Source organism: Hoplias malabaricus, chromosome 1 (genome assembly GCF_029633855.1).
Source record: "Hoplias malabaricus isolate fHopMal1 chromosome 1, fHopMal1.hap1, whole genome shotgun sequence".
Lineage (NCBI taxonomy): Eukaryota > Metazoa > Chordata > Actinopteri > Characiformes > Erythrinidae > Hoplias > Hoplias malabaricus.
The window spans coordinates 970,971-983,029 of record NC_089800.1 but is presented as its reverse complement, the minus strand read 5'-3'; the positions used below and the strand labels follow the sequence as shown (position 1 = coordinate 983,029).

At 44.3% G+C, this 12,059-nt stretch overlaps 2 protein-coding genes across 2 annotated transcripts in view; both read left to right on the top strand.

Moving 5' to 3' along the window:
* The first annotated feature begins 956 nt into the window (after window positions 1-956).
* myd88 (MYD88 innate immune signal transduction adaptor) lies at window positions 957-4,761 on the top strand. The gene is made up of 5 exons (XM_066642411.1): window positions 957-1,607; window positions 2,134-2,223; window positions 2,434-2,602; window positions 2,875-2,966; window positions 3,357-4,761. Exons 1-5 carry the CDS (start codon window positions 1,283-1,285, stop codon window positions 3,509-3,511), a joined length of 831 nt encoding a protein of 276 aa, XP_066498508.1. The 5' UTR covers window positions 957-1,282; the 3' UTR covers window positions 3,512-4,761.
* A 3,392-nt stretch (window positions 4,762-8,153) lies between these two features.
* oxsr1b (oxidative stress responsive kinase 1b) overlaps window positions 8,154-12,059 on the top strand; it is a 45,966-nt gene continuing 42,060 nt past the window's right edge. Inside the window, exon 1 of the mRNA XM_066642396.1 lies at window positions 8,154-8,420. Coding sequence (XP_066498493.1) covers window positions 8,351-8,420 — 70 coding nt within the window. The 5' untranslated portion in view covers window positions 8,154-8,350. The remainder of the gene's footprint in view (window positions 8,421-12,059) is intronic.

The following is a 12,059-nucleotide window of genomic DNA, read 5'->3' as shown; positions in this document are numbered from 1 at the left end:
TTCTCTTATCATGCTTTTAAATAATAATTTGCCTGTAGTTATTGCCTCCAGCTAAATACAAGTAGCATTTGTTTTCCCATGTCATTAAGGAACTTAAGAATAATCCTGTGGCCCGTGCATGTGTTTTGTAGTAAAGTGTGGACATGTGGAGAACGCGGAACTGTTCAGAGTAAATGACAAAGACCGCAGTCACACTGACATTTCATATTTCCGCTTTGTCCCTTTCCCTTATTAGTAAAGGAAGTGTAGATGTGTGGTCTATAAAAAGGTCCGTGTGATAAGAAAAGAGAAGAGAAACGCAGCTGGTTAACGGCTGCAGAATGGAAAGTGTAACTGTATAAGAACAGCTCTTTTTACATAGAGTTCCATTTATATAAATCTATTTACATCTGTCATCCATAAATGTTCCATTTCTAGGCAATAATTAGCGGAGCTAATGCCTTAAAATGTATTAAACTAATAAATTAAAGCTAAATAATTAACAGCAATTCTATTTAAATACATGTTCCATTCTAAGTACACATTAGTAACAAAGTAATCCAGATATTTATCCTGATTTTCAGTGTCTTGGCTGTAACTCCTGAAAACCGTTAAAGCGTCGGAAGTCATTTTGCCCATATTTGGTGGGCCTCTGAGACAAGCCACGCCCTCGTCTTCATGTAACTGGGGGAATTTGGGAGTTAGTCCCTCATTTTTTTTTTCCAGTAACAGCCTCTAATCCTCTGGGAAGGCTTTAGCCCAAGGGCTTCCACGTTTCTGCGAGGATTTGATGGTACTGAGCCACAAAAAAGTGATTTCAGTTCTGAATAGCGAATGCTAGTAAGATGGCGGTTAGTCACCCGAGAGAACACTGTTCCACTGCCCCACCACCCAGTGCTGGCCTGGGGCTTTTATACCCCTCAAGCCAGGCTTTGGCATTGGACATGGTGATTGGTCAGTGTTTGCCTTTGAAGATTATACAAGCTGTGTGTGTGAACGGGTTAATAACGCACTACAAGTGGAAACACAAAAACAAACATTCTCGTCGTCTATTGGCCAGTTGCCCGTTGCGTCAGAGTGACGCGGTCCTTTCCTCATTCTCGAAGCTGAGCTCAGAAAGTAGAGGAGTGCACTTTTAGGAGGTCTTCCCAGAAGTCACGGGGGAAAGAAGGGAATAAGGAGTGGTTCATGGAGTTGTGAGGACCTGCTGTTCTGTGAAAACAGAGACTGTCAGAGGGAAAACGTCGGGAAATTAGTTGGGGAGGTAAAAAAAAAAGAAGCGCTTTCCTTTTTCGCAGCAGAAATGGCCTCTTCGTCCCCCTCACCTTCCTCAGGTAACGCTGTGGATTACGGCTCGGTTCCTGCCACAGCGCTGAACTACAGGGTGAGGAAGAGACTGGGTCTTTACCTGAACCCCTCCAACACCGTGGCCTCGGACTGGGCGGACCTCGCCGAGGAGATGGACTTCACTTACCTGGAGATAAAAAACTTCGAGAAGCGAGAGAGCCCCACTCAAGCGCTGCTGGACGAATGGCAGACCAAGCCCGCGGCCACGGTGGGAAACCTGCTCTCTCTCCTGGAGAAGATTGAGAGGAAAGACATTATCCTGGACCTCAGGGGCCTTATAGGTGAGACTCGCTCTTATTTCTGCTGTTTGAAGCAGTTTGTTAGTCCCTCACCCTGTTCTTTAATGATTAGGACCACCACAGAAGGCTGCAGTGACACTGACGTGGTCGTGTATTTATTAGTATGTGCTGCACTGTGCAAGTGGATCAGACACAGCAGCCGCTGCTGGAGTTTTAAACCCCTCACTGTTGCTGAACTGAGTGTTCTCCACCCGTCCGACTGCACCCTGTGACTAATAATGAAGTTCTTGTGTGAGGCGGTAAACTGAAAGACAGTGGTCTTGTTGTGATGTTGTATATGAGTCTTGTGTGTATAAATAACCGTTAATGTGCAGCTGTTCATTTCATTTCCTGCTTTTCCTATGGAGATTATAAAACCACACCGTCCACAGTGGAGCAGAATCGCTACAGATATAGGGTCAGGGTGTCTACATATTTAAGGATATACACTGTTTAGGAGTGTCTGTGTAGCTGTACTTCCAGTAAAAGGACTGAGGTCCGTTAACATTTAACCTGTTTTCTGTTGTAGATGAGAACTGTAAGAATTATTTGGAGAAGCCTCTTCAAGTTCCAGTGGTGGACAGTAGACACTTGGAACCAGGATTCACAGTCGATGATGGTTTGTAAAACACTCTCACCTGTTTTTTGTTTACTGCCATGTACATGCACTAGTCCTACCATCCTCCCATAGTAATACAGGGCAGTAGTAGTTTTGTAATAACAGTATAACTTTATTAAACAGTCCGTGGTTCTCACTACATCACGTCTCTCTCTAGCTCTGCTGTACTCATCTGTGTATTTTGTCTCTTGTCTGCGCTCCCTATGCCAGAGACGTTCGATGCCTTTATTTGCTACTGTCAGAGTGACTTCCAGTTCGTGCACGAGATGATCAAACAGCTGGAGCAGACGCAGTACAACCTCAGGCTGTGTGTGTTCGACAGAGACGTCCTTCCCGGAACGTGTGTGTGGACCATCACCAGCGAGCTCATTGAGAAAAGGTGAGTTTTAAAGGTTGATATCAGCTGCTTATCCACATGAGCACGGCCGGTCTTTTTGTTTGAATTGACAGGACATCACCTTGTTTCCACCTAAAGCCTGCCTCTTCAGTCACAAATAAAAGAGCCTTTGGGGCTGTGGTTGTTGGACTCTGGGGTCTAGGAGGGTTCATCTCGGGTCTCGGGGAACTACTTTTGCTGAGCGCAGTGCTAGGTTTGGGATGACGCAGCAGAAAGGAATTGATTGCGTAACGCTGTGGTGTGCTGCTCCTCAGGTGTAAGCGGATGGTGGTGGTCATTTCTGATGATTACCTGGACAGCGATGCCTGCGACTTCCAGACCAAGTTCGCCCTCAGTCTGTGTCCAGGTAAATACTTCCCCACTCCAGTTTCCAGTGAGAAACTGTTGATGTAAATCGATGCAGCTGTGTGCGCTCTACATTTTCTCTATCAGAGCTTCCTGTGACCTCTTTCAGTTCCTGTGGTGTTGTGATGAAGGCTGTAGGCGTTACTCGTCTAAACATGTTAATATCCATCAAAATCAGCCTCTCATCAGTTTGATTTGACTGTTCTTAATAAATTGCGGTGACTTTCGGTGATGACATTCAGAGTGGATCTGATATTAACATCTGGTTTGTTGTTGTTCACACAAATCTGGTTCTAGTCTTAACACCTTAGGCGGATTATTTTGTAAAATATGAAACCCACGTTTAACGACCATGATGCAGCTCATTCCGTTGTTTTCTTCCTCTCCGCAGGAGCTCGCACCAAACGGTTGATCCCTGTGGTCTACAAGCCCATGAAGAGGCCTTTTCCCAGCATCCTCCGCTTCCTGACCATCTGCGACTACACACGGCCGTGTACACAGACCTGGTTCTGGAATCGATTGGCCAGGGCTTTGTCTCTCGCCTGAACGAGGAGCTGAGTGACCAAGACCGAGGACTCGGAGGAGTTTGGGATGTGGTTAAATCGAGCAGTCAGGAGTTATGGAGGTAGAAGGATGGTGTTGAACAGGACGGTGGACAGCACCACTACCATCCACGTACCGGACTAGGGTTCAGTTCCCAGCTCGGGCAGTAACACGGTGCCATGGCTGTGGGCGGGTATCCTACCTCTGTCCCCAGTGTTTAAGAGTTTAAAATGTTTAAATATTATAGCCCCATTAGTGATCATTTGGATCAGCCCTTTCTCAAGCGTCTTTTTAAATATTTATCTCTCAGAATGAATAGGGGCTCGATAAGCTTCAGTTTGACAATGAGTTCCACAAGTGTCTTAAACAATTCACAGCAATAAATAGCAGTCAACTACATCCCTGACTTAAAACAAAGAGAGAAAGAGGAACAGAGTCGATTTCACGGGTTTCAGAATGAAAACGTCTCCAACAATGTACAAAGGACTTTTTTTTAAATGATCTGTGCTTTTATCACGTATTGTTTTGTGTGTGTTGTGTTTCAAGCTCCACTCTGTAGTCTGTCACTTTCAAGTCTGTGGTCTGAACCCAGATGAATCATTTGCTGAACAGGGGACTCGTCCGAGTCAAAGTCATTCTGTCGTGTGGAGTCTGGATTCCTCTCAGTGTATCGTTCTGTACGTTGACAAACATCTTTAAAAAGGGAATCTGAGATGGAAAATACTGGTTGTATTTGGATTTATTTAAGAACTAAGCAGATTGTATTTTTAACCCCTGGGAGGAGTTATTAAAGAAGTAAAAGCAGTGTGTAATCTTCCTGTTGCTCAACACTGGTTTCATGGGGAGTTCCGGCTGCTGTTCGTATGTTTTTGATTAATGAGAGTCATGGCTCTGTAACTGTTTTCATCGTGTGTTCAGTGAAGTCCTGTAGCTCCTCGCTGTTCAATGTCGAGAATATTAACAAATCTGTGACCAAAGATCTCCAGCTGTGTTTACGTGTCTGTAAACGAAGCAAAACAACGTCTGTTTGCACAGTGCTCTCTGACTCATTTAACCTTTTCAGTCTTTTACATTGATTCAGAGTTATTCTTATGTGTTCCAGTCTTTTTTAAGATAAAGAACTGTGCACTGTGGTTTAATCTTTGTTTCATTTCAATCCTTTGATATTTCAATTGAAATTACTGTGTTTTTGTTTAAATGTAATATTTTCCTAATAAAAGCTCTAATGTAAACAGAGGTGTTGAGTAATAGGTCGTCCAGGCCTCGTATTCACGTCACATGATCGCCACATCTCGCACATATCACTGTTGACCCGATATTGTCCGTAGCTGAGTGTTTGTCTAAGGCAGGGCTCTGGGTATTAAGACCGTGCTTGGATTCACACTGGGCTCACAGACGCCTTACTCCCACATCCATTTTCAGAAGATGAGCTGCCAAACTGCTTGATTTTAATTAACTTTTTTGTGATGTCAACACATTTGCACAAAAGCACCTACTCCAGGTGACTGTGAGGAGTGTGGTGTGTTCTCTCTGTGTCTGCGTGGGTTTCCTCCGGGTGACTGTCTGTGAGGAGTGCGGTGTGTTCTCTCTGTGTCCGCGTGGGTTTCCTCCGGGTGACTGTCTGTGAGGAGTGCGGTGTGTTCTCCCTGTGTCTGCGTGGGTTTCCTCCGGGTGACTGTCTGTGAGGAGCGTGGTGTGTTCTCTCTGTGTCTGCGTGGGTTTCCTCCGGGTGACTCTGTGAGGAGAGTGGTGTGTTCTCCCTGTGTCTGCGTGGGTTTCCTCCGGGTGACTGTCTGTGAGGAGTGCGGTGTGTTCTCCCTGTGTCTGCGTGGGTTTCCTCCGGGTGACTGTCTGTGAGGAGTGCGGTGTGTTCTCCCTGTGTCTGCGTGGGTTTCCTCCGGGTGACTGTCTGTGAGGAGTGCGGTGTGTTCTCCCTGTGTCTGCGTGGGTTTCCTCCGGGTGACTGTCTGTGAGGAGTGCGGTGTGTTCTCCCTGTGTCTGCGTGGGTTTCCTCCGGGTGACTGTCTGTGAGGAGTGTGGTGTGTTCTCCCTGTGTCTGCGTGGGTTTCCTCCGGGTGACTGTCTGTGAGGAGTGTGGTGTGTTCTCCCTGTGTCTGCGTGGGTTTCCTCCGGGTGACTCTGTGAGGAGAGTGGTGTGTTCTCCCTGTGTCTGCGTGGGTTTCCTCCGGGTGCTCCGGTTTCCTCCCACGCTCCAAAAACACATGTTGGTAGGTGGAATAGAGACTCAAAAGTGTCCATAGGTGTGAGTGAATGTGTGTCGCCCTGTGAAGGACTGGCGCCCCCTCCAGGGTGTGTTCCCACATTGCGGCCAGTGATTCTGGGGAGGCTCCGGACCCACCGCCGCCCCGAAATGGATAAGGGTTACAGAGAATGAATGAATGAAGGAAATATGTCATTTTCAGGCAGATTTGTCTATGGGATGATGATGGGTTAAATGTGGGGCCAATAAGTGCATCCCTCCTGAAAACATATAAAAAGAGTTTCATCACTGACTGCTTTTTGAATAATGCATAATATAGAGCAGTCAATCAAAATAGAGCTCATTTACATATGTCAGGTTTAAAGAAACAGTAATAAAGCCACACTTTTATTCTATTGAGTAAAAAGAGGTTGTGTAAATATGTATTGAGCTAAAACTAAAATGCAGGAAACAGGAAGATTTTGGCCCTTTAAGGGCAACGAGGCTTACTGTGACAAACCCTCCACATTTCCTGTGTGTGTCTCTCTCTCACACACACACACACACAACCCTAGGATGTCAGAAGAATGCTGACACAAGCACTGATCACAGGGTCAGATACACAGCTGGTCAAAACACACCACCCACTTGCCTGAATGTGGGTTACCAGATGTTTATCACCGCTGTTCTCTGACCATACTTTAGGTTTATTTCTAACACATAGTTCAGTAATGACTGTAAAACTAATGTTTGTGTTTAAAACAAATCAGTGAACATTTGAGTTCCATTCTCATATTGTGACATTGTGACCGTTACAGTGACCTTCCTCCTGACTCTCAATGACGAATCTACTGAGACAATGAGGAATACAATGGCTGCAGTGATTTTTGAGTTCACAAAGTACGATAACAGGCTTTTATTTTTATATGGTTTAATTATTTTTTAAATCTCCCAAAAAAATCTAAATTATTATCAATTCCACCAGTTTTCTGGGTTTCTATGAAAGCAACAAACGGTCAAATGTATCTGTGTTCATTTAACTACACACAGATGCAATTTTGTGAGTGTCATAGGCACATTTTTAAAATGTGCGCAAATTTTTTTTTAAATTTCAGTCACACAATGTTGCCAAACAGGAAGTGAACATGCTTGTAGGAGAACACTAACTGCCAAGTTAGCAGATGTTTGTTTTGGCTAACAGTGGGGAGCGGTGGGGCGTTGGGGCACTACTTTACAAACCCTAACCTGTCAGAACCAGGACAGAGTTGTATTACACCTGGAAAGCTAACACGATTTGGGGGAAGTGACGTGTTAGCTCAAAGTCTTAGAGATGGGCAAGGACTGACTGTTTATTAACGTTTCTGCTCTAAAACATCCTCTTACTCAATAAAACCGAACTCTGCTCAGTTCAGTGTATTAGCAGTCTTCAGAATTCAAGCTAAGGCATGAGAAGGTGTGTGTTTATGCCACAAGGTGGCAGTAAACAGTTTGCCCTAATGTCAGGAGGCCTGCAAAGAATATGTAGAATATGTTGAAACATCAACAAAACGTGACATTTGACAAGTGGGTGTTGAAACATAGACGTGTGTGATTATTATTACGTGTTAATGCTGTTAATACTTTATTAAAACACGTGTTTGCAAAAAATGAGGCAATACAACTCAGAACAGAACAGTAAGGAAGCCGCATTTGTCTACTACATTAAATAAGAAGGAGATCGGTTTACACCGAGAGCAAGTGTGTAGTGTGCATGGCGTATGTTCGATTTGGGACACAGCCCGGAGCCTGATTTCCGCCATGATGGATGTTGCAAACACAAAAGGTTTCTCTGCACATTTTTAGCTACTTGGAGAAACTGTTATATTTTTCAGACGTCTAAAATATCATCGTTTTACACAACAACGCCCTGAGGCAAGAGGCCTGCGCCATTTATTTACTTATATTGGTTTCAAGGAATTGTACTTTACACTCATAATGTACACTGCTGCTACTGAAGGGTATTTGTGGAAATAAAAATGACTTGCACATTTACTCTGTTTCCATCTCAGACAAATTTACTTATCAGTGCATTTCTCTTTGACAGAGTCGTTGCTCAGTATCTGCGCCGCCGTGACTGTTAACTTGTTCTCTTTGGCCGCGTCCCAAATCGGTGTGACATGTAGGGCGCTTCTTATCTAGGGGTATAACTGGGATTTCACAGATTTTTATTTTTTCTTAACTTTGTATAATTATTTAAGAATGTATCACGTTTTATCCTTAAAAGTGCCGAAACCGAATTGATATACAACATAAATAATAAATGCTGTTGATTGTGTTAGACTGAAAAGTTCTTACATTTTTTAGATATAAAAAAAAATATTGCCCCCTACGTAGTGCACTTGGGCTCGGATTGGAACGTGCCCCTCCCCTCCCTGTATGGCGGCGCTGTGTCTCCGCAGGAATGTGAAGGCGGGGCGGCTGCTGTAAACTTTGGGAATGATTATAGTAGCGGGAGCTGTATGGAAACGGTATCAAACGCGTGTGTGGACGGCCTACATCTGAATTCGCCTGGTTGTGTCTTGATATTGTGTTTCAGGAGAGAGCAGTGCGGCAGTGACTGAGCGGAGAGAAGCGCCCATAGCGCCGTTAGAGCCGTTAAAGCCATGTCGGAGGACCTGAGCTCTCAGACCTGGTCCATCCGCAAGGACGACTACGAGCTGCAGGAGGTGATCGGTGAGAGCTTTCACACTTTTCCAGCCCCGGTTTTTGGATATATTGTGCTTGCTGAGTGTTTGTTAAAGACGCTGGATGTTTTTGCGCTCTTATTTAGCCCACAGTGATAGCTTAGCCAAGCTACAGCCGCGAACCAATCCAAAACTGGGCTTCGCGTTGGAGCTTTCTAATTCCCCCTTAAATGCTGCAACAGCTGGCGGGTAACGACACAGGGCGTTTTAAACAGTACATTACATGCTCCACATTTTTACCGTTCTAGGTCAGTGTCTGTCTATCGTATGTGTTGGCTACGTGTATGAGCACCTTTCTTCTCAATACTCTCTTCAGAGTGAGGTGTCTTCATTTAAGGTGGAACGGAGTAGTGTAATGCAAAACTACGGAGGTTATTAAGCTTTTCTTCTTTCGGTTGGACTAGTTGTGTGATGACTGTGTCTAAATTCAGAGTTTTATTAAACAGAACACGCCATATTTTAGATTAATACTGGCTTTTTATTCGAATCTTTCCGTTCCACCTTAAAAAGTCAGCCGCCAGAATGGAACTGCTGCACCATTTAAGGTGGAATGGAAAATTCCTGTGTGAATTGGCGAATATGAAAGATGTATGCCTTCTAGGCCTGTGTGTGTGTGCAGTTTAAAGTGAATTTTAACACATATATCTGACAATTATTTCGTAATTATTTTCAGCTAGAAGTGTTCCTGAGTATAAAGAGCCCGTATTAAGGTAGTAATAATATATTTTTAAATATAAAGCGATTCTATTATTTTCCCCTGAAGTTGATGTAGGACGTTTGTGACTCTTTACTCACAGAATCACACGCGTTTGTATCCTTTCTTTTTACTTTAGTTTAAATCTCCTCAGAATTAAACCGACCTTGCCATTAAAACTAATATATGTAAATGCCCCTTACTCTGATTGGCTCCTGTTGTGGCTCATTCAAAAGAAACTGGGGCTGAAACACACTTGATTGTAGTCAGCACTAAACCAGTAGAGAGTGAATGGTGGATATCAACCCTAACGTTAAAGCCATCTCCTTGTTTCTAGACTTCACTGTTCATTCTCTCAGCTTCACAGAGCTTTTACGTTCTGGTTGTAGTTCTACAGATACATCCTTTTGCTCTGCATACTTGTTCTATCCCCTTTCACTTTGTTTTCTTGTTGATTTGGGTGGAGGATCATTCTCAGCGCTGCAGTTACACTGACGTGGTGGTGGTGTGTTAGTGTGTGTTGTGCTGGTGTAGAGTGGATCAGACACAGCAGTGCTGCTGGAGGTTTTGTCCACTCACTGACCACTCTACTGGACACACCTCATTTTTGTTCCTCCTTGTAGATGTAAAGTCAGAGACAGTAGCTCATCTGTTGCTGCACAGTTTGTGTTGGTCGTCCTCTAGTCTTTCATCAGTGGAGATATCGTTGGGGTTTAAAAACCCTGCAGCACAACAGTACTGTATCACTAATAGTAGTGATAGCATAGTTATAGAGTGCAGAAACAATGGGGTTATTTTAAATGTGGTGTAAAGTTTAATGGTGTATGTAAATATCACCTCCTGACGATGAATGAATAAATAAATGAATTCCATGTTGCCTTTTTTTGATGGAAAGTTTCTATATATTGACTTCTGAGTCTGGGGAATTGTGCGTTTCATTTTAAGACTCTTGAGTGTTGTAGCTGCTCTTAGATCAACAGCTAATATTCTGAACTATTCCCAGCTAAGATTTATTTAGTGTAGTTTTTGGCGGCACGGTGGAGCAGCAGGTGGTGTCTCTGTCACAGCTCCAGGGTCCTGGAGGTTGTGGGTTCGAGTCCCGCTCCGGGTGACTGTCTGTGAGGAGTGTGGTGTGTTCTCCCTGTGTCTGCGTGGGTTTCCTCCGGGTGACTGTCTGTGAGGAGTGTGGTGTGTTCTCCCTGTGTCTGCGTGAGTTTCCTCCGGGTGACTGTCTGTGAGGAGTGTGGTGTGTTCTCTCTGTGTCTGCGTGGGTTTCCTCCGGGTGACTGTCTGTGAGGAGTGTGGTGTGTTCTCTCTGTGTCTGCGTGGGTTTCCTCCGGGTGACTGTCTGTGAGGAGTGTGTTCTCCCTGTGTCTGTGTGGGTTTCCTCCGGGTGACTGTCTGTGAGGAGTGTGGTGTGTTCTCCCTGTGTCTGCGTGGGTTTCCTCCGGGTGATTGTCTGTGAGGAGAGTGGTGTGTTCTCCCTGTGTCTGCGTGGGTTTCCTCCGGGTGACTGTCTGTGAGGAGTGTGGTGTGTTCTCCCTGTGTCTGCGTGGGTTTCCTCTGGGTGACTGTTTGTGAGGAGTGTGGTGTGCTCTCCCTGTGTCTGCGTGGGTTTCCTCCGGGTGCTCCGGTTTCCTCCCACGCTCCAAAAACACACGTTGGTAGGTGGATTGGAGACTCAAAAGTGTCCGTAGGTGTGAGTGCATGTGTGCGTGTGTGTCGCCCTGTTCAGACTCCTAATGAGTTTAACATCGTCATGATTGAATCAGTCAGATATTTAAGGATCTGGTGGATTTCCTTTATAAAACGATCCAGATTCCGTGACTGCATTTAGTTTGCTTAAAAAAATAATAATTTACCTAAAGAGTCTGGATTGGTATTTTTAAATATGTCTTTAGTGAAGTTAATCAGTTAATTAAATGAACGGCTACTTTCAGAGCACTGGTCCTCTGTGGTAAAATAATGTTTTACAAACAACAGCTAATTATTGATTTATTTGTTCACTTAAAGTTACTTTAAATAACTTCATCTACACAGTATCTGTACTTAGACATTGTCTAGACTCCACAATTGAAATAAACAGCTTTTTAACGAGTTGTCTTTTCGTGTGGAGTATACTTTACTGTTTGGAAGTGAAACACAGTCTCGATGGTGAGCTGTTCAGAGAGATTTGGTTCGAGCTCAAAGTGTGTCAGCTGCAGAGGAGCCGCCCACAGTTGGAGTGCGATAAAGAAGAGCAGTTAGGGCCATATGGATTTCCCGATTATCAGGTTACGGTCACTTCCCTTTGGCTGCGTGCTGCTGCTGTAATTTGGTTTGTATACGGTGCTGACTTTTACCTTACATTGACTTTTACAGCTGAATAAATGATAGCGTTGTAGAGAACTTCCCTTTACTGAGTCAGTCAGACACTGTGGACCTGTTAGCCTCGCAAACCCCCCTTTATTATTTTATTTATAATATGATTTTATCTAATCGAACATGCAAATGGGTGAATAATAGCCCCCAATATATTAGTGTTTAGGCCAGTCGTTCCTGAAGCAGACACTGAATGTCATACACTTATCGACTGTACAAACACGAGGAGCCGTGCTGGCTTTTTATCAGGTTTGTAAATATACCATGTGATGTATAACATACAGAACTCGCGCTGTAAGTCAAAGTCGTGTTGATAGAGGCCCTTTGGTCTGTGTGAAGCCACAAGAAAACATGTCAGTGTAAACACGCATCAGTCATTCAGTCATTTTGGCTCCAGGAGGTAAAAGCCACACGTGTACCCCTTATTTAAACTGGGTTACTTGGCAAAGATCACGAGTTTGGCCTTAGATTGTTAGTGTAAGGGCAGTAATTGGCTTAGGAAGCTGCTATCTTGGGCTGGATGTGGCCTGCTGATATAACCTACTGATTCACGATGACAGACCTGACTGCTGT